Here is a 22,229-nt window from a genome sequence, read left to right on the forward strand (position 1 = left end):
AAAAACTAACTTTTGAAGAAATGTGTTTTGAAATTAAAAAAAAAAAAAATCTATGATAAAATAGTGATAGATGTTTTTCAGTGTCGGTTCTTTATTTTTTAATTTATTCGAGGGCTGAACGATGTGCAACAAAAATAATAATGTGATTATTTTTGGCAGATATTGCGATTGCGATAAGAGTCATGATTTATTTAGTTTCTCTGGAAAAAATATAAAAATAATGATAATGATGTGATTTTTGTTGGAGCTTGTGGCAAACAGCCATGTTCCTTTAAGTCTGGAGAATATGATTTGTAGACTGCGGGTCTCTGTAGCACCACAACGCTTCATTTAGGGTGTGTTGTGACACATTGCAGCTCCTGTGATTTGAATAATATTCTGATTAATTGCTCAGCCCTGTTTTATATGCTTTTTATTTCATATGTTTTTATTTAATATTCAACGCTTTTCAAGCATCCTTGATTTTCAAGTGTCTTTAATGAAAACACTACACAAGGTGTAATGATCCGGATCAAGAGCCTGACCTGATCTGTAGACTAAGCTGCAGCTTCTTCTGAAATTAAACTGACCTTTCATTTTGCATGATGTTCTGATGTCTTCCTTAAAAACATCCCTCATCATTACCTACTTTGGGCTAAATGAAAGGCTAAAGAGAGGAAGGTTATCCCTCATGTCCTCAGTGTTGTCAGCTTGAGTCATCAGGACTGTGACATCTGGATCACTGGTCTTGATGCTGGGTGTAAGCATCTATCTGCTTATGACGACCTGCTTCCTGCAGCTCGGGTCATTTCATGTCAGTTTGCCTCACTTTAGCTTTTGATCAAAGCCTGAACCTTTGATCAGTGGTTGGGACCAAGAATCAATTTTTATATTTGTTTCTTGTCTCTCTTGTGCTTTTCGTCTCCTTACCTTGTTTTTAATCATTTTCAGATGTTTATTTTGATTTAATCTTTCTTTCTCCAAATCTTCATGTTTATGTTTTGACTGTGCTGAAGCCTGTTATCATTTCCACCATCGTTTATTGAATGTTATTCATTTCTGTAAATTCATTCCCTATCTTGTCTTGTACATTGATTTGGTGAATTAAAAAAAAAGAAGCTAAAAGTCAAGTGTGCAGAAATCACCTGATGAAAACCGGAAGTTGCCCGGAATTTGTCACACTTTTTTTTTTGTCTCAGAAAACACATTTTGAATTATGTGTAATTTTGAATTGATGGAAACGAAAATGTAGCCTTTATATTTTAGCTGTGTTTTTATTTTTTATATCTCCCTCCTCAACCACATGTTGGCTTTGAATATCATAAACTCTGATAACTAAAGTGTTGACGGAACAGTTGCTGTAATTTAACACATTACGCTTTTTTAAGATTTGTTTATTTTCTCTCCTTTGCTTCTCATCTCCTTACCTTGTTTTTATTAATTTCCCGATATTTATTTTGTTTTAATTTTAATAAACCTCAATGACAAAGGTTTATTTTGAAAGAATGACCGGATATAGCACTTATTATCCACTCCCGCACGTTTGACATGTGACAAAAGCAGCTGTGAGCTCCTCGGAGCCCGCACATCCAGCAGCAGCACCGGGAATAACCGGGCTGACCCCCCCAGAGATACAGTTTTATTATTCCTTATTAAAAAAGCAGCTTCCGGTTCATCAGCCTGTGTCTCCAGATCCCAGATCTATTCCTGGAGAGAAACATGGGAGATTTGGAGAAAGTGTCTTCATGTTACCACAGGTGCTCAGCCCTGTGTGACTCCTTGGTGAAGTGGAGCGGGAGGTGCGGGCGCGCACTTGGACTTGCTCCTCGTGTCTGTGCGTGAGATGAAACCGGTCTACAATGACTGTGGCTGTACATTAACTATGGACGCGCGTATTCTGGAGTCCAACTCCAGCGGCAACTTGACTCCCGCGGTGTCCGAGGTTGGGACCGTCCTCCCGGGCTACCTGGTGGTGATCTTATCGGTGCTGATGGTGACTCTGGTTGTCGCGGTGGTTGCCGGGAACGCGCTGGTCATCACAGCTTTTATTGTGGATAAAACCCTGAGGAATCAGAGCAACTACTTCTTTCTGAACCTTGCCATATCTGATTTTCTCGTGGGTGAGTTGGTGCATCTTCTTCTTCTTTGTCTCTAATTCACCTTTTGTTCCTGCCTATGAATGAAAAACCACTCCAACACTTGTTGTGCACGCGCCAAACACATTGTAATGTTCCTGCAATATAATTATAGTGAGTGAGACCTGGCATCCTTGTTGTATCTGTATCTGTATCCCTGTTTTATTTTCATGATGCTCTCACACCCGCTAAACCACAGCCCTCTCTCTCTCTCTCTCTCTCTCTCTCTCTCTCTCTTTTGTTTCTAAACGTCTCTCTCTCTCTCACTGCGGTGGTTTTGTTTTGGGAACAAGCAGTGACCAGGTGATTTTTAGTCACAGGTAAAAGGTCTCTGTGCGGAGAGGTGTTAATGGTGATGCTGTGTTTTTTCTGGGATTTAATTATTATGCAGTGTGTGTGTGTGTGTGTGTGTGTGTGTGTGTGTGTGTGTGTGTGTGTGTGTGTGGTCCAGGTGCCTTCTGCATCCCAGTGTACATCCCATACAACCTGACAGGCAGGTGGATGCTGGGTAAGGGGCTCTGCAAGGTGTGGCTGGTCGTGGACTACCTGCTCTGCACCGCCTCAGTCTTCAACATCGTCCTCATTAGTTATGACCGCTTCCTGTCAGTCACAAGGGCTGTAAGTATAGACTGTGGAGGTGCTCATTACCACACACACACGCACACACACACACACACACACACAAGCACACACACACACACACACCTGACATACTACCACAGTCCATTCTAAGAGGTGTCACCCCCTGGGGCAGTTTGCTCTGCAGAGAGGAGTCATTTACATTCACTGCTGTGTTCCTCCACTATAGAGAGTCTGGCTTTAATCTCTCATTTTATCCAGTCAATCTAAAGACAGAACTTGAAACTGTCTGGGTTAATCCGGTCAGTAAATACTGTCAATGCGCACATTAGCAGCCAACTCAGCCGTCTGAACAGATGATTATAATTCAGTTAAAGGAGCACTCCACCGTTTTGACACCCTCATTTTACTTGAGGAGCGCTACACAGGCCGTGTCTGAAATCACAATCCCTCCCTGTTCAGTCGAGCTGGTTCCCAATTCAGTCGCTGCGCTTGAAGATTGTGTCACAGCGGCGCGACTCGTCCGTCTCATTTCGAAGACTCCTTCAAATACGTCCTTTTTTCCTGGGCGATGAAGGCTCCAACAGGTGAATCCTTCATGGCCCAAACATAGGCTGTTAATAAAGATGGACGTCACCCACAGGTTTCTGAAGAGCGGTTTTGAAGCTCAGAGTGAGCTGCTCCACCGTCGCCATCTTGGCAACATTGACTCCGCCCCTAACTCCCAACTAATCCAAAAATGGTAAAAGAGGAGGGGCATGTGTGGAGAGTTTGTGGCAAACATATGCTCAACCACCTGTCACTCAAAGAGGCCACGCCCTCAATCTTCCATTAACTTAATCCTTAATAAAATGTAAACAGGTGAGTTATATAAACAGGTGTCATGAAGGAGGAAATTAGCTCTAGAGACCAAAACAGTTTTTGTACCAGGCTGTAAACATGTTTATTTCTGCTGTAAAGTTGGACATTTTAACATGGGAGTCTATGGGGACTGACTCACTGTTGGAGCCAGACTCTAGTGGTCGTTAGAGGAACTGCACCAACAGAGAGTCTGAGGATTACACTTTTAAATGCTTGGTTTCAACTATTAAAAATCACGGGTCTCAAAACTTAAAGTTTTTGCAAAAAATAGAAAGTTGCATGTTGTCAAGGTTGCTAGGCAACAGAAGCCTCACATCTGGTGACACAAAGCAAAGACCCTCCGTAGTGTCCCTCCGAGTGCGTATCCACTATATAGTGCCGTCAAGGAACATCAACAGCTGACAGTGATGACGAAACCGCTGAGTGTGTTTTACATGGGGAGTAGTGAGTGAGTGCAGCGCTCGGCATCAACACTTTTATGGTCCCATCGAATTGGTTTGATTCTATCAAGGATCGAAAAAACGTCTTGTTATTTGATACCAAAATTCAATACGGAGTAATGAAGGAGTAAATGAGTCTCATCATCGTCAGTGAGCCAATCAGCACGGAGCATGCTTGGACCAAGATCTAATGATGCTGGTGATTGGCTGTTCATTTAATTAAACAGGTGTGAGTGTGTAAAGAGACCGCGCTTAAAAATAAAACTAATGTAAAAATCTAATTTGTACCGTACTGTGCATTGTAATTTTCTTTTTGATAGATTCAATATTGAAAAAAGTCGTTAAGAAGTGGTATCGAAGTCGAGGAATCGGTGTCAGATTTTTGAACCACACCGAGGGTATGGGTATGAGGGCGTGATGTCAGACACAGCTAAAGTTTGAAGACCCTGATGATGTCATCATGATGTCATCAGGGTTATCCCCAGTTTGGGATCGAAGTTTTCTTTGGGGGTTTAATCAGAGATCTTATCGAGTTGCATCGTGGGAAATGTAGGATGTAGGGTCTGGTGATCCTCTCAACTTAATGCAAGTTGAAGATGAAATAGCTGAAGTTTAACTATTAAACAGAGTTTTAACCCAAAACAAAAACAAGCAGATATTTATTGGTCAGTGTAAAACCAGATTCAATATCTGGTCATTTGATTTTTTTTTTTTTTTACATAGAAAATTTCTTCCCAAGATTAAATCTCAGGATCTCCCAGCATACATGTTAAATTGTGCTTGATTGAGATGAAACTTTGAAAAGAAAAAATCATTTTCATGTGCTGCTAAAACTGATGGACCCCACATGAACAGAGGAAGAACTTTATTTGGCTGCTTATCAAGCTGGGTTTGGTAATTACATCGCTTTTTTCGCGGCTACTTTTATTTCTTTCTGATTCATGGTTTAATCTCAGTATCTTAGTGTGAAATCTTATTTATTTTCTCCAGGCCTTATGTCATTTAAAATGGAAATGGGTGTTGCTGTGTCTTTGTAATCAACGCTGAGAGACACTGGAGCCAGAATCGGTTAGAAAGTGGATTTTTTAAGCTGCTCTTTAGCCACAGTCACATTTAGCAGGATCAATGTCTCACGCTGTCAGAACCAGCTGTTGCAACCGCAGAGAAACATTCGATGGTGTCAGGCGAAGCAAAGATAAAAAACTATCAGAAACAGGAGAGAGTGGAAACAGAGGAGCCCAGCTGAGTGACAGAGGTTAGACTGAGAAGAGGTGAAGTGAAAATGAAGCGGAGGAGAAGATGATGAGGGGGGAGGAGTGGGTCGGGAGGAACCGGATGTCTCTTTCACTCTCTTGTGTTGCATCAGTGAATGTGGCTCTTGTCCTGAATATATATATATATATATATATATATATATATATAAGACCGGCAGCAGAGGGTTTCACTCACAGCTTCTCTCTGCTGCTCCGAGGCGGCGGCATTTGAACAAGACGCTCGGAGCAGAAGTGTTTGTCAGTCTCTTATTACTGTGTGTGAGCAGCGAACACTGTGGCCGTGTAGTGGAGCGGATGTTCAGGCTGTTTCACTGTCACTCACTCTTGTGCCTCTCTTTCGGCTCAGGTTAAATACAGAGCGCAGAGAAACATGACCCGCCAGGCCGTGTTCAAGATGGTGGCAGTGTGGGTGTTGGCCTTCCTCCTCTACGGCCCTGCCATCATCTTCTGGGAGGAAATCGTCGGCCAGAGCATCGTTCCGGCCCACGAGTGCTACGCTGAGTTTTACTACACCTGGTACTTCCTGCTCAGCGCCTCCACCTTCGAGTTCTTCACCCCGTTCGTGACGGTGGCCTTCTTCAACCTCAGCATTTACCTGAACATCCACCGCAGGAACAAGAGCAGCGGCGCCTGCGGCGAGGACGAGGCCAAGGCTCAGAGTAACAGTAAGAGGCACAAAGACGGAGGAGCCTGGTCCGTGTTTTTTGTCAAAACGAGGAAGGTGTCGTCCAGCGAGCCGACTGCTATCTCTGCGGTTATCGAGGACGACGACGTCCTGTCCCCCTCCTCCAGCGGGGACCCAAACACCAGTCAGATATTCATGCAGAGGGAGAAGTTCTCTCCTAACAGAAAACACTCCAGGCTGTTCCAGCACACGGCGTCCTGCATGGCGCCTGGCCGCAGGACGCACGGATCACGCCTCTCCCGAGACAAAAAGATTGCCAAATCTTTGGCCATTATCGTCTGCACTTTTGGGATCTGCTGGGCTCCTTACACTCTGCTAATGATTATCCGTGCGGCTTGCAGCGGTACATGTGTGGCAAACCACTGGTACGAGATCACATTCTGGCTCCTGTGGCTGAACTCTGCCATCAACCCGTTCTTGTACCCGCTGTGCCACAGCAGCTTTCGAAGGGCTTTCTCAAAGATACTGTGTCCTAAGAGACAATCGGTGCAGCCTCAGATGGAGGCGCTGTCCTGTTAGACGCACTCTGTTGCACTAACACGCTTTATCAATGCAGTAACTGTTGTTGGTCAAACATTGTAAAAATCCATATACTGTTCTTCTATCAACAACAAAAAAAGGCCGATGTTTGTAAGAGAGTTGTCGCTGCGCGTGTGACGGCAGAACGCCAACACCACATGGTCATGAACAGTGTGCCAGAGAAGGAAACTGTAGCTGTGATGTGGTTAAAGGGACAGTCCAGGTCATTGGACGTGGGGTTGTGAGGTGTTCACCTGAAGTCAGTGTGTAGGAGATTCAGATCAGTGTGCTGCCAGTTTAGCACAGCACCAGGGTCAGCAGGAAAACCTGTTTTAAACTAATACCAGTTGAAGTCTATGCTTTATTTTGAAAATCCTTCACAGTTTTATCTTTCCGTCAAACAGCCCTTTACTTTGGAATTACAGTTTGTGAACCCTTGCACAGGCGCAACCTCGGCACGCACCGTATTGCTCCGCGGATCAGCTGTTAGAGTCAGACAGAGCTAAGGCCGGTAACACATCGCCCAGCAAGAGGCCGAGAAAAGACCTGTCGATGACCTTCCACTGCAGTTGTCTCTGTCTACGCCATGTCATTCAGTCATGTCGTGTGGAGACAGAGACATTTTAGTGACGTAGGAACACGGTGCTTCAACGTTTGAGAAAATGTAGTTCCAAAGGAAATGGCTGTTTGACGGCAGATAAAGTGAAAATATTCAAATTAAAACGAAAACTTTTTCTTCTGTGGGTATTTTTTTAAAAGTGTTTAAAACAGGTTTTTGTGGATGACCTCGTCCACAGCCGCTCATCACTCGACTCCTGCTGCGTCTCTGACCTGAATCTGCTGCAGGCAACACACCGACTGACAACCTCACGTCTGATAACCCAAACTGTCCCTTTAACGACGAGGTAAAGCAGTAATTAAAGTGCTCCTGAGAGGCTGTGCCTGATTTTAACATTTGAACATGCACCTTCACCTTCACAGTCTCTGTACGTCAGACAGGAAGGAGTGATGTGGTTTAGTTCTGTGAAGTGAAGACGTCCACAGGCTGATCGACCCCGGCGATCACCATGATTTAGTCAGAGATATTATATGAGAACTGCATCACACCGAGCTGTTAAACTGAACAACGGAGGAAACAACAACCTCAGACGCTACGCAGCGTTCCACGGAAAACCTTTCAACTCCTACTTAGATCAAATTTGATGTGCAGGAGTGATTTTTTGGTTTTGTAACCTGTGCACGTGAAAAGCCTTTCACTTTCAAGTTTTGAATTCATGGCTGTTAATTTGACAAAGAAGGTCCTTTTGCTTTTATCTTAAAAGATTCAAGTTCTTCATCGTGCAGCAGGAGAACTTCACAGAGTTCAGCGCACCTGAGAAGAAGAGAATTACCTGTATGTTTACTGGCTGCTGAGTGGACTTTTATCACAGTGATGTTATTTATCATTTTATGTGAACAGTAGACGAGGGGCAGGGTGGATCAGCTGTTATCTGCCAACACCGAGTCTGCACTTCTTTTTTGTTGATGTTCAAATGTACAGGACTATAAACTGAGAGCAGCATTAAAACCTTTTGTACAACAATATCCATGCCAAGCTAGATGGTTGTGTTCTTTAAGTGCAGTATTTATTCAAAGACTTGACTGTACCACCCAAACTCCTGTGTGTTGGCTGTGAATGTGTGTCGGTGTGAGCAGCCAACGAAAGAATAAAGAGAAGACTGACTGACCACAGGTTTGTAACTGTACATGTTATTGGTGAAATGTGGAGCACAGACAGTGGAGATGCTCTGGGGGGGGGGGGGGAAAAAAACAAAACAAATGTGGTCACCAGCTTCACTCAGGCAAATGTTAGGCGCAGACTGTAGCAAAAGAAATCTGTGCTAATCCTGAGGCTTTTAAACGGCTAATAGAGTCAAGAAAAAAAGAGTTTCTGGTGGAGGTCTGCTCCCATGCACAGTCAGTATACACGCTGCTAGGTCGCTAACAGCTAACAGTCCGTAGATCAGCTGTCTGGGATAATTAAGGACTGCACAGCTCAGGAACGATGCTTCATATGTACTTTATTTTGTATTTTATTTTATTTTGTAGAAGGTGTTACATTTACATTTACTCATTTGGGAGACGCTTTTATCCAAAGTGACTTACAAGTGAATGACATCAGTAAGCTTCAGTGCAGCGGGAAAATTGTCATTATTATTATTATTATTATTATTATTAAAGTATTAATTATTGAGATTTCCTGGTAGGGGGGAGCTACAGTGGGTCGTCCACTAACTGGAAGGTCGGTGGTTTCATTCCCGGCTCCTCCAGCCCACATTTCTTAGTGTCTTTGGGTGAACGTGGCTTCCATTGTAAAGCACTTTGATAAGACTAGAAAAGCTTTGCTTCCATCCACCAAGTGCAGTCAGTCTAAGTGTCTGTTAGCTGTAGCTGCACTGGACAAACACAGGAGTGGTATCGAGCTTCTCATCTACCACTTTCCCAAAATGTCGAAGGACGCCTCTGTGTGTTTTGTCTCTGGTTGCTGTGATAAGATAAGACTGACACTCGCCGGGTCAAGCGAGGCGAGTGGATGGAGAAGAATCTTGTCTGTGTCACACTCAGCTGCTGTCTGAGTACGATACCTGGGAAATGACTAAAAACTAACATCAGATATAAGGGAATACGAATGTTGCCTTACAAAAGCTGATAATAAGGAGTTCTTGTTTTGAACATTGCTGTCAAGCTTTTATTATCTGATAACAAGTAAGATAAGTGAAAGGCGTGACACGACTGCAGGGCTTTGACCTCTGTTACATATTTCAGGCACAGATGAACAGAATGAAAATATGTCCGGGAGAGGATCCCCGGGGATTTAAGACTGCCAGGAAACAACACTGTCGCTCTGTGCTGTGGGAATAATGTGGGACATTTTACTTGAGAGAAAACACAGACCCCTGGAGATAGTTTAACCCTGGGACACACACACTGCAGCAACTAATTCATGGTGGATGACTGGAGATTTTATTTTTTCCTTGTTCCATACAACAAATTCAACATTGTGTCTATTATAGTAATAGATACTGTACAGACACAGAAATAAAAAGCATGCAGTGTGGGTAAATTGTCTATATGGTGGGTTCATAAGTTCAGCTGTGTGCCATTTTTAACACAGAGGCAGATGCAGAAGTTCAGTACCTTTCAAAGCATTTAGCAGCAAACACTCCCATCATCACATCTTCCCTCTCTGCTTCAAGTGGCTTTTGTTTTAAAAAAGTTCCTTCTATTTAAACACAATCCAGACAAAAGACAGACTTTCTTTTTTGTAGCTCTTGAGGATAGATTTTTCGGTTGTTGTTTTCCCACTGACCCCATTTAATAATAATGGTTTAAATCTTAGAGGTTACAGCTGGTGTGGATTCACATTGTGTGCCACGGCTGAAAAGAGAAAATGTTTTTTCCCAAACACACTAAAGACACACGAGACCAGATGTGATTAGTTCTTCTCAACATACATTTGTTAGAATGAAAGTGGACTTTCATTCAAACGGATGTCAAAGTCTATTTGGAGGCATTTCATGTTTCTTAAAGGGTCAGCTGAGTGTGAGTTAGGTCGACTGTGGTTCAGGTGAGCTGTGCAGAGACGCAGGTGGACTTCCAAATAGAAAACAAATTACCCAGAGCGAGCACTGACACTGTTTCCCTGCACTGTGGGAAACTGAAGGACCAATATTCACAGACTTTCAGGAAGAAAATTGCTGCAGTTCACATCCTCCTGGTCCATCCGAACTGCTCTGGGATACAAATACTGTGACAATAATATAATTGTTATTGAACCAAATATCTGTTGAACACAATGCTGTGGAGCACAGAGATCCTGGAGGACTGAACACACAGACCTCTGGATGATCGAAGCTGCTGCTCAGCGGACGACACGACGTGTGTTTCGAGGCCGATGAGCCACATGAAAACTCAAAAAGAACACACCATGAAATTGTCTTACCACAAGAGATGAATCAAACGTGACTTTTTCCGTCTTTAATAACAGTGTCATATATTTCTGTTTGAGTAGTTTATAGAGTGCCACAGGGATGATGTATCTTTGTCGGCCAACGTGGATGTTAGCGTCATCCTGTTCCCTCCACGAAAAGCCAGTGGGAGTTTTACATTGACTTCTGGATTACTGCCGAAAATAAACTCTGTGGCAAACAACAGTTTCTGATCCTGACAGGTTTAGTTCAGCAGGATCATCTTCACTAATGAACTCCACTGTATGATGTTTGAAGCCCAAATACAATCAGCAGAAGTAAAAAGCTAATGTTAGCCCACAAACCAACTACACCACGGTCACATGACTTCAACACCAGGGTCACATGACTTCACCGTCACCACCACTAAACTTCAACTTGTAGTTTGATTCAGCTCTGACAAAAGTTTCCTCTGACAGTTAGTGACAGATTGTATAAACACAACGAGGCTGTAAAGGTGGACTGGTGAGTTAACGAGGCTGTAAAGGTGGACTGGTGAGTTAACAAGGCTGTAAAGGTGGACTGGTGAGTTAACGAGGCTGTAAAGGTGGACTGGTGAGTTAACAAGGCTATAAAGGTGGACTGGTGAGTTAGTGAGGCTGTAAAGGTGGACTGGTGAGTAGATCAGTTTTCAAGTTCACGTGGTGACATTTAACGTCCCCAACAACCTCTGTAGTCTCATTTAGACATTTGTAAGCATCCGGCCTTTTTTAAGAGACGTAAAAGATTAAAGAAGTCAGGACTGGGATGTTTACTGACGAATTTAATGTCACAGAATAAAACATGAAAATGTCTTGAGCTTGTGTTAAACACGGACCTTATTTCAGCTAAAATGCAACTAATCTCTGGGTTTCGGGACTCGTTCCTGCGGCACTCTATTGCTGAAAAACACTTTCTCCATTTGAACCATCTTGAACTTACTGAAGTAAAATTGTAGTTGAGGACTTTGATGGGAAAATGGGAAAACCTTTCAACTACATGCTTGTGTTTTGAGTGCTGCTCTCTAAAGTGAGAGCAGAGTTTCCCCACCACTGGGCTTGTGCACATCTGCTGTGATTGGTGAAGTGGTGTCAGGCTGAGTGGCGGCCTGCGAAGGCACAACGACAGGAAACATCCCACTCGTCATTCCTGTGACACTGGAGGACGGGACAGACAGGAAATACTTGTTACGAACTGTGAACCTTTGTTTTCATTTTATGACCACTGATAACAAATAATGATTTATGCTCCTTATCATGTTTTCATGTCAAAACAAGAGCCATGCTAACAGCTCGGTGAGGCTGTACTGAGAGACAGCGGTGCTCACAATGACAATACCAACATGCTGCAATTCTATTCTTTATTATAGCAATGTATGACAACGTGTAAACAACGTGTCAATGTGAAAAGCTCTGCATGCAGTTCACTTCTATTCAACTTTCTTTGTATAGCACCAAATCAAAACACACACATACACAAGACTTCTTGATTATTATATAGAGAAACCCAACGCTTCACAATGAGCAGCACCTGGCGACTGTGAAGAGGAAAAACTCCCTTATAACAGAAAGAAACCTCATAATAACAGCAGCAATGAGATCAGCACCAATTATTAATAATAATAATAATAATAATAATAATAATAATAATAATAATGATTATAAAATGTTTCGGTGCAAGCACAGAAACCTGTGGAGCTCCATAACTAACTCTTGTGTTTATGGAAGAGTCATTACTGACTATCTGATAAGTCTGACTTAAACCAGACCAGTGCAGTTCCTTTAATACCAACGACATGTTTTAGTCTCTGTTATAAGCTCCTATATCAAATGCAGCACTAAGATCTAATAGAGACCATCATCCATGGAGGGAGTGGCAGGAGATACAGCGCTGACGCCTCGCTGGCTGAGGAACTAAACCGTCTCTCACACCCACACACTCACTGTGCAGGAACATGAAGTGAGTCGTGTGGTGAGGTCAGTGAGCCTGAGCGAGGCCGCTGGCCCTGAAGGAGCACCGAGCAAAGTACTCAAAGCATGTGCTCACACACAGCGACTGCACTTCCTGAGAGCTCAGGAAAAACAACCTGGACAGAAAGCTGCTGGTGGCTTTTCACCATCGAGAGCACACAGACTTACTGCACCTCATTGTGCTACGCAGGCTGCTCAGTAGCAGACAGGAAAGCTCTACAGAGAATAATAAAAATCATTGGCTGCTCTCTGCCCTCCCTGGAAGACACCGCCAGCTCCTGCTACTTCAGCAGAGCCAATCACATAATGAAGGACTCAACACATCTTGGTTTGAACTGTTACCCTGCAAATCGGTAAAAAGACGGTAAAATGACTGGCCAAAAAAAAACTAAAAGTAAAGAAAAATATCAAATAAAGAAACAATAAATTCATGGAAAGTTTCATTTATATTTGACTGACAGCAATAGGGATCAACAGATTTTTCAGGGCTGATTCTGATAATTAGTAATCAAAGAGACAGAAATATTCAGAACCGATGCCAACACAAAACTACTGCTACATCAAGACACTCGCCATGGCTTTAAAGTTTCTATATTATTTTGTCCAACCCATTTATATCAACAAAGAGGCTAAATAACAGAAACACCTCTGTATAAACAGTATAATCTTCATGAAGGACTGTTGTATTAGACTATATCAGTTTTAGCTAGATTTTCCTAATAAATTGTCAACTGAGTGCACATTAATAATTATCAGCTGTGTGCACAGGCGGCAAAGAGCCTGACTGGAATGAATTGATTGCTCTTGGTGCTGTTTTCACCTGGGAACTGATACTGGCTCCCTGGCAGCCTAAAGATGTTGTTTAATACTTTTATCATATATTATTATTATTATCATCCCCATATAAGATGTTTTACCCTCCTCTTCCCCTTTTAAAAATGTGCCGCAGTAACACGTTTACTCAGAGTACATCACCTTTCATCACCAGCAGTGAGGGACCGTTTACGTGCTGACGTCACTCATTTACCTCTCATCAGTTCGTTTAAGCTTTAAACCAGCTGACAACATTAACATATTAGAAACACACAGTAAAATGAGCTTCTTCTACGTTGAATAAAATGCTATTATGGCTAGCGCGCTAATCGCAGTTAGCTTTTCACTTTAACACGTTAATGACGTGTTTTCAGTTCATCAAAGTTAGCTCCAACATGTTTGCCTGAAAATATCTTGTTCTGCGTTCAGTTGTTCAAAAAGACACTCAGAGGAGTCGGCGGTTCATTGTTTCCGGTAAGTTTAGTTTTTAAAGTCTATTTCTTTGCTAGCCAAAATTAACATCCCTGTTAATATCACAGTTCAGGTGAAGATACACCTTGCTAACCAAGCTAGCCAGCTAGTGCTAGCGTTAGCTGATAACTTAGTGATTGCTATGCTAACGGTACCTGGCCCCGCTGGGCTGATAACCTGTGTCAACCTGGGTTAGCCCGTGGAGGTGTTCAGTCAAAGCCCAATAAAAAGGTGAATTTAATCGACGTTAATCTAACCACGTTTGGTTTGTGTTTCTCCACGTGACCCAGTTTAATTGATCTGCGTCAGTTTAATGCGCAGCGTTAATGTCAGTTAATACATTGTCCATCAAGACATCGCGATAGTTCAAGTTAAAATAACGTGACGTAACAAAATGTGTAGACAAATATTTGTCTTATAGAAGATTGTTCATTTAATACTCAAACCAGTCCTCAACTGAAGAAGACATTCATGCACCTATCCTGACAGCTGATCGATATTTGTGATTAACTGTGATCCACCGCATCTTAACTCAAGTGTGTTTTATCGTCATTTGAAAGGTTTCCACACTGTGAAAACTGAGTGATCTGTGCCAACAGAAGGAGGACCTCATGTACAGAGCAGCACATTAGTTTCCATTCATCTGGTTGAAGGGAGACTGCATGGACATCCTTAGTTCTCTAATGTGCTGTGATGATGATGATGATGATGATGATGATGATGATGATGCTAGAAAACCTCCCAGTTCATCTTCCTCTGATGAAATGACAGACTAACTGCTGATGAGTTAGTTTATTATTCTGTCTTCAGTATTCACAGGTTCAGTTTCTTACCTGCAACTTAATTTCTGCAGTTGTTGACAGGTGATGGTAGCAACACTTTTAAGAACAGAAGCTATAAATATTAAACTGTGATTAAGTGATGGATCATCTCTAGCACTGTCACCACCTCCACAGGTGAAAGTATTTACCAATTAACATCAGCATGTTTTTTGATCCTTCATTGTCAGTGTTAGTATTTCTAGTATTTATGTTGTTGATTCAAGCTAACAAAGAAATAGTCACACAATGCTGTACGTGTTACTATTGTGAAAATTCATACCAGATGTATAAAAAACATCAGCAAAGTTAAAGCAAGAGCTTCATAAATAACTTTATTGGACATTATAAACTACATTCATTTAAACAATTTACAACACTGGAAACATGTATTATGTATTATTTAAATACTGTAGTGTACAATTTATAATCAACTGTAACTATTTAAAATCAAAAAATAGAAATATGAACTCTAATTTTTTAAACTATTGAGTTTGTTACAGCTACAGTGGAGTCCAAAGGTCATGTGACTATAAGTCTGACATGGGGCAGAGAGTGTAATACGACAGTGAGGGTGAAGGGAACAAGGAAGAGCACAGCTGATCAGACTGAACAATGTTATGGCCACAAGTGTTACATTAAAAAATACTATATTATCATGTAAGACACTGTGTGTATGTTTGGGAAGAAAAGATCTTCATGTGTGGACACTGCAGGTTGTTGAAGAAAATTCACTGAAGTCCTTAGTTTCAAGTTTGCTGTAGTGATGTAAGTTTATTGGTATCTCAGGATACGGTGAGCCAGCTGACACAGAGCGGGTCTGAGGCAGTAAACTGACCCAGAGTGAAGGGCAGGGGGACAGTTACACAGTTGAAGACAAAGGGATAGACAATTGTATTTGCATAGACCTGGGGTTACAGACATTTGGTCAGACAGGATAACAAGTTGGAAAGGAGGTTAGAAGCAAAAGGTAACGTTCTCTAGAGGTCTTGCAGTGTTACACCTAGGTTCAAGTTATCAAGGGGGTAGGAGGGGCTCTTAGGCCGGATCAGCATATCCACAGGTAGGGCAGGAAGAGCCCTTGGACTGAATCAACATATCTACAGGTAAGATGTAGTTAAGACGATGAAGCCTTGGTGATGTAAGAGGGAAGAAGGGGTGTTCTCCTTGATGAAACTCAGTAGGGTTATAGAGTTGTCAGCAAGTCACTGAATACACTGAAGACTGTGTATATTCTTCCTCAAGGTGGAGGTGGTGCAGGGCCTCCATCATCGCTGCAAGAGGTTGTAGGTGTCCCCAAAGATCCAGACCTTGCCTGGATGGAAAAAACATTATAATAGAGAGAAATCATATAATTTATCTTATTGTAGAGTTTAGAGAAAAAGACAAAAGAAACAGCACTCTGATTTAGATGATCACAGATATCTGAAAATACATTATTCCCTCAGCTTAGTTGTAATAAAGAGTCTGCTGAACCGTTTTACATGAAATAACAATAGAATAGAAACTAATACTGAGTTTGGAGTCATTGTGCAGGTTCACATGTCATGATGGTTCTCAGCTCTCAGTCATGTTCTTTATTCTGACAGAGACACAATCATTCCAACAGATGTTTTGACTCCTGTCATCAATAATGAAATGAACTAGAGCTGAAAACTATCCGACTAACACTGAACCAAACTTAATATGAACAAACACGACACACACGTCCGCTGCTCTGCTCTTTAACAGCTCGTCCAGACACGACAGTTCACTGTAATAACGGGATCGTTTAGTGACCGTGACTTACCGACACTGACCCGCTGTCTCTGTTAACACTAAGGTCGGTGACGTCACCTTCACTTTGCAGAACTCATTTTAAAACACGTTATAACATGTTTTCCCTCGGTCTGTGGTTTTAATACAAGCGGTTACACCTCACAGTTAGCTTACACACAGGAACTTCAGCTAATGTTACAAGCTTTCTCCTCATATATGTGATTTTGACCAAACGTGGACATGTTTGCAATTAGCTACTAAGACTATTTTAACACTAAGATATAAAGTTTACCTCGAACAATGAATGCTAACTGTGTTAGCAGCGACTTCGTACCGTGTATCAGGTGTAGGCGGCCGTGCAGAGCAAAGACTCTCTACAGCTGTTCTTGTTATTACAGCCTGTTGCTGCACAAAGCTCGAGCATTTCAACACTAACTGATGGATTACCTGTCCCTGTCGGAGCAGAGAGGAGGAGCCACCGACTCCACGGCTTCTCCTATTGGTGCAGCAATGACCCTGTCAGCCCTCACCACAGCTGCCGCTGTTTGAGCATCAGAGGAAGAGTTTAAGAGCCCGGCCGCACATCATTAGTGGCGGCTGACATGATCGGCAGCTCGCCTCTGTACCGCCTTTGTGAACACTTGTGTGTAATTTGTGATTTGGTTTGAGATGCTGGTAGTGATTGTTGGGGACTGGGCTAGGTTTAAAATTGTGATTGTGCATTACACCCTTAGAAAAAGACTGTTGGACACATTAGGAACAGGGCTGCTGCTTCTTGTGTTTTTGGGTTGGTTAGAATCGCAGTGTTAGGCTCTTTGTTGGCGCCTGTTCCCCTACTTCAGTTGTCCTCTTGCCTTGTTTGTATTTATGTTTACTTATTTACCCTCCTGGTTACGCAATAAATGAAATCAGTAAATTTTATTTATTAATAACACCTGGTTTTATGTTGCTTCCCCTTTCCCCAGCTGGGTCATAACAAAGACTGCCAACATACGGTGACTGGTAAGACAGCTGTATATCACAGATTTTATGTAAGTATAAGGAAATGCATGATTGTATTTTATATCCCATGCATAGATTTATATACTGTAAAAGTAAATCAAAATGTTTTGTATGCATCAAATGTGTCAATATCAGTCAAGTTAAGCTCAATGTCTTAGTTTTCACACTTGAGTTAAAACAAAGTCGGTTTGCAATGTGGACAATTAACATGTAGCTTTACTTTTTAAATGTCAGCTTTGGTGGTTGTGCTGTAAAGGTGCAATATAAGATGTGGCCAGAAATTTATTAAAAAAGACACTATCAACAGTGAAGCAGCCACAGTGACGATGTCATGATCAAGATCTCCATCTGTTGTATTTCAGAGTTATCTACTGAAATGCGCATGCGCACCAGCCGGCCCGACCTGTCCTGTGTTGTAATACCACTTTGTGACACTAGACGCAGTGTGAGTCGGTGGCGCGTCAAATCTGCTCTCAGTCCCACGAAGAAGAACAACTTCCGGCAGCGTTTGAAGTTAGCATCACAGAAACGCAGGAATGGCTGAACCTCCTAAAAGACGATATTCATCTGCATCCTGAAGAAACGCTCCCGACAAGAAACCACGTTCAACGGCAAAGAAAAGAAGCGACACGAGTAAATCTGGATGTGTCTTCCCGCCGCTGGAGAAGCTCCTGAGAGGAAAGAGATGCGGTTTGATGCCGAGCTCGCAACTTTCCTGTTAGCCTGGTGAGTAGCTTCAATGTTAGCTCTGAAGCTAAAAGTATAATCAGTGTAACGACTGACAAACATTTCAGGTGGTGATATTGACGTTGTGGACAGACGGTTTAGCGGTTAGTGGGATTGTGTCTGTTGCTCTCGGCTGTTAGTGACGTGTGCAGCTAGTGACGTCAGTAACTTCAGGCTCATCTTGTAACTGACTGTAACGTGAGATTGTATGGAGCCAGTAGACCGAGTGAATACACGTCGATCGGTTCACCATGTTGTAACCACTTAACATTACTGTTAGGAGATCAGCCATGATTGAAAGTGAACTAGGTCTTTAGATTTCTCAGGAGATTTCAGCATCCCTCTGTCTTCATCAGGACCTGAGCCAGTACAGGTGTAATACCGCCTCCACCTGTCTCACCAACAGCTGAGAGTCCAGACACAGTGAGGAGGGTCCAGGTGAGTAACATGTTATTGTTCACTTTTAAAAGTAAGACTTGTCTGTACCACTAATTAAATCAGACCCACAGTGTAAACATGTTCATACTGCTTATTCTTAATAATGAATATACGACTGTCTATGTTTATGTATTTTACAGTATATCCATATTTGTATTACTCAATTTGTTGGTTATATAATAAGAACTTATATGATCTAAAGAAATTGTCCTATCACATGTTTGTCTGTCTCAGGAGCAGAATTCCAGTCTAATCACCAATGATGGACCAGCACCTGCCTTTTCTTCTGCATTTGGCCTCATCAGTTATCAGCCACATTACTTCAACATGTTGAGGTATTATCCCTGCACATGACAGATATTGTCTATACTGTGATCTTTTGCATATTCCCCTAATCAATACCTTTTGTGCTTCTCGCCCAGCAGGAGTTTTGTCATTCTAAACACTAAACACTTTTGTACATAGTTGTGTAGTATGGGATTTTTTTAATGAATCTCTTCTACAAATTCTTCATATGTAAATGTATCATTTGTTCAGATTTCTTCATGAAGTCTCGTTTTTATTACAGTATATGCTAAACAACCTTTAAAATGGATGATTGGTGCATCTTTTATGTTCTGAAGTCCTTAGAATTCTTGAAAAACATTTCATAATGAAAAGAGGAGCTGCTTGACATGTGTTGTTTTTTTTTTATCTTTTTTTCCATAGGGTTGAATCCTCCTCAGGCTGGAACCATTTGCAGCCCCCTGAAAGCAAGAAATTGTAAGTCATGCGCATGATTTAAACAAAAATGTTACGATGAGTTAAAATGATTCTGTTAACATTTATAATGACGATGGATTTCACTCTAGTTTACAATGCAGGTCTGTTATGTGTTTTCAAATTACCCTCAATAATACGTCAAGTTTTGCATTTGTAAAAAGAAAAACAAGACTTTGTTAATGAAACCAAACAAATAACCAGTGGTGAAGTAATGCAGATACAATGTGAAAGACTGTTTGTGTAAAATTTTGCACTCAAGTTCCCACAGTGTGACAATGAAGTTACAAGTAGAATTTTGAGCCTATTTTTTTAACGGTTTATATTTTGTGTAATTGCATTTCCACACACAGTTGACAAGATGAGTTAAAATGATATTCTGTTTTACATTTAAGTCGTGGTCATATCGAATGCATCAGAAAACAATGTGGATGTGATTATTGATATTTGGCTTGAATATTACAATTAAAATACTTGTTTGGAAACTTGCTGTCTCTGATTTGTTAAGGAACTTATTTTGATGTGAGGAATTACTCGGTAACAACTGTTTATCAATTCACCAACCAAAACTCTACAAATAGTAATATACCAGTTAAATCACAACCAGGTAAGGTGTAACATAGTCTGCTTTATGCTGAGAGATGTGTATTAGTTAGTAGGCGTTTTAAAACAAAACTGTTGTTGGCTGTAACTGTGTACCTAGGGTCAAAATGATTTTGAGCTTGTAAAGTGATAACAAATTTCAATGTTTGCAGTTGTAAATCAACCTTTTGTAAACCTGTAAAATAAATCTGCAGGAGAAATTCAAGTTTGCGTTTGAAACAATTGCACTTGTGTTGAAGAGATTTGTAGTTGACAGTCTGAATTAAAACTGTAAAAGAAGAAATGGATTTCTCAACATCTGTGTTGTGACACAGAGCAGAAAACAGAAACTCTGGTCAAAAGTTCCCACAGTGACACTGAAGTGACAAGGATCAAAATTCTTGCTAGCGTGAGTTTTTTTTTGTGTGAAACACATGGTCAAGCGGACCATAGAGGGGGGGCTAGCTTGCTGGCATTGGTTCTTGTTTGTTTTTCTCCTTTTGGTGAAAAAAAAAACTGGGACAGAACAGAGGGGTGGGGCTTACTTGCTAGCATTAGCAGCCACCAATAGATTACTGAATCCAGGGTCAGCCTTCCGGTTTCCACCTTAACCACTTCATCCCAGGTACATGCGTGTGTCTCATAGTTTGTGATTAAGTATATTGTGTATTATAGATTACACAGAGCAGGAGACATAACGAGTTGTCTTCCCTCCCAGAGACCAGGACAGGCAGCCCAGGTGACAGTTCAAGGCAGCGACGGGGAAGAACACCTCCTGTCCTGGGAAGGAGAGTCTCTAGAGGTGAGATTCACTTCAGATATCACTGTTCCCTCTAATGAATATCAGATCAATATTAACACACACTGCTCTCTGATTATCTTTCAGCTGTCTTCTTGGACTGACCAGCTCTGTGTCTTCACCCGTTGGCCACGTGGTCCATGATTTGGATTACCTTCAAAGTAAAAGTCTGAACATGGTAAAAGGGAATTATTGGCTCTGTTGTACAAAACTCTATACAATTTATACTGCCTAACACAGAAGCACAAACACTTTCAACACAAGTCTCTAAGAGGTAAGGTAGGTCAGAAACATTCGATCTTTGAAGCGATCGTCTATATGGGAATATAGTGGTATAGCTTCATTGCAGATCAACTTCTGTAAGTGCATGTACATGTGTGTACAGTTGTGAATGAAGGTACAGGTGAACTTGACTGTCACAAGACAAGTTTGCATAATAAAGAGGTGGATAAATCTTATTTAGTAACAAGTATAGATTATAGTAGAGATGTAAAATAATACTTCATAGCTCAGTGAGGACTGAGCAACAGTCTGACAGGTCGACTGGAAGCTGTTGCAGCCGTCCATAAGTGATGGAGGGAAGGTGCAAAAAGTCCAGGAGCCATTATTCATGATCAGTCTTAGTGTTAGAAAACATTTTACACTGGTTTTACAGTTTAACCCTAGCACACATGCTAACTTCAGCTACAATAACAAGTTACTCCTCACATATATGATATTTGCCTGTAAGACTAATGTAACAGTTGTTACAGCTAACCGTGTTAGCAGCATCTTCACACGACTCAGCCAGGAGCCTGTTGCTGTCAGGTTGATGCGGGTGGGTGTACTTGGTGTCCTCGGGGACACAGGTCAGATCATTTTTATGACATTTTTGATACCATATTATAGTATGACATTTTAGGTGCTTCACTTCACTTTTGTTTTACTATACTGTGATGTTTTTATGACATTTGATACTTTATTGTATTATGACGTTTTTTATATTTTTGATGCCTCACTATACTATGGCATTTTAAAGACATTATTATGCTTCACATACTATAGCATTTTTATGACATTTTTGTGACATTTTTGATCTTTTACTATATAATGACATTTTAGATTATTATATTTTTTTAACACTTTTTATATTTCACTGTTTTTATGACATTTTTGATACTTTACTGTACTATGACATTTTTATATTTTTGATGCCTCACTATACAATGACATTTTTATGCGTCACTTACTGTAACATTTTTGACATTTTTGGGAAAGTTACTGTTATGACATTTTTTTATCTTTTGCTTTACAGTGACATTTAAATTTTTTTTTTTTTTACATTTTTGATGCTTTACTATGACATTTCAATTTATTTTTTTTACATTTGTTATGGTTTACTTTACTATGACATTTTAATTTTAATTTTTTACATTTTGATGCTTTACTACAGTATGAAATTTTAATTTTTTTTTTTCATTTTTGATGCTTTACTGCACTAACATTTAAATTTTTTTTTTTTTTTACATTTTTATGCTTTATTTACTATGACATTTAAATTTTTTTTTTTTTAAATGTTTGGGTTTTTTAACATTTGATGCTTTACTGTGACATTAAAATTTTTTTTTTTTTTTTTTTTTTTTTTTTTTTTTTTTT

The 22,229-nt window shown here is 41.0% G+C and overlaps 1 protein-coding gene and 2 long non-coding RNA genes across 3 annotated transcripts; all 3 read left to right on the forward strand.

Moving 5' to 3' along the window:
* Positions 1-724: 724 nt before the first annotated feature.
* On the forward strand, positions 725-8,201 carry LOC111669105 (histamine H3 receptor). The gene is made up of 3 exons (XM_023425329.2): positions 725-2,099; positions 2,566-2,732; positions 5,615-8,201. The coding sequence occupies exons 1-3, from the start codon at positions 1,823-1,825 to the stop codon at positions 6,470-6,472; spliced, it is 1,302 nt and encodes a 433-aa protein (XP_023281097.1). The 5' UTR covers positions 725-1,822; the 3' UTR covers positions 6,473-8,201.
* A 5,331-nt stretch (positions 8,202-13,532) lies between these two features.
* Positions 13,533-15,194, forward strand: LOC147818006 (uncharacterized). The gene is made up of 2 exons (XR_015438402.1): positions 13,533-13,715; positions 14,273-15,194. It is a non-coding gene; the product is annotated as an uncharacterized LOC147818006 (long non-coding RNA).
* Positions 15,195-17,684: 2,490 nt separating this feature from the next.
* On the forward strand, positions 17,685-19,132 carry LOC147818007 (uncharacterized). Its single transcript, XR_015438401.1, has 3 exons — positions 17,685-18,016; positions 18,373-18,454; positions 18,689-19,132. It is a non-coding gene; the product is annotated as an uncharacterized LOC147818007 (long non-coding RNA).
* Positions 19,133-22,229: the final 3,097 nt, after the last annotated feature.

This window comes from Seriola lalandi, unplaced genomic scaffold (assembly GCF_002814215.2).
Source record: "Seriola lalandi dorsalis isolate HSWRI2012SDOR001 ecotype SW California unplaced genomic scaffold, Sedor1 jcf7180002054773, whole genome shotgun sequence".
NCBI classification, from domain to species: domain Eukaryota; kingdom Metazoa; phylum Chordata; class Actinopteri; order Carangiformes; family Carangidae; genus Seriola; species Seriola lalandi.

Excerpts from the sequence above, each read along its gene's own strand:
- LOC111669105 (XM_023425329.2), top strand. The coding sequence starts at position 1,823 with ATGAAACCGGTCTACAATGACTGTGGCTGTACATTAACTATGGACGCG. Across the intron at positions 2,100-2,565 it reads CATATCTGATTTTCTCGTGG|GTGCCTTCTGCATCCCAGTG; the intron begins GTGAGTTGGTGC and ends TGTGTGGTCCAG. Across the intron at positions 2,733-5,614 it reads TCCTGTCAGTCACAAGGGCT|GTTAAATACAGAGCGCAGAG; the intron begins GTAAGTATAGAC and ends CTTTCGGCTCAG.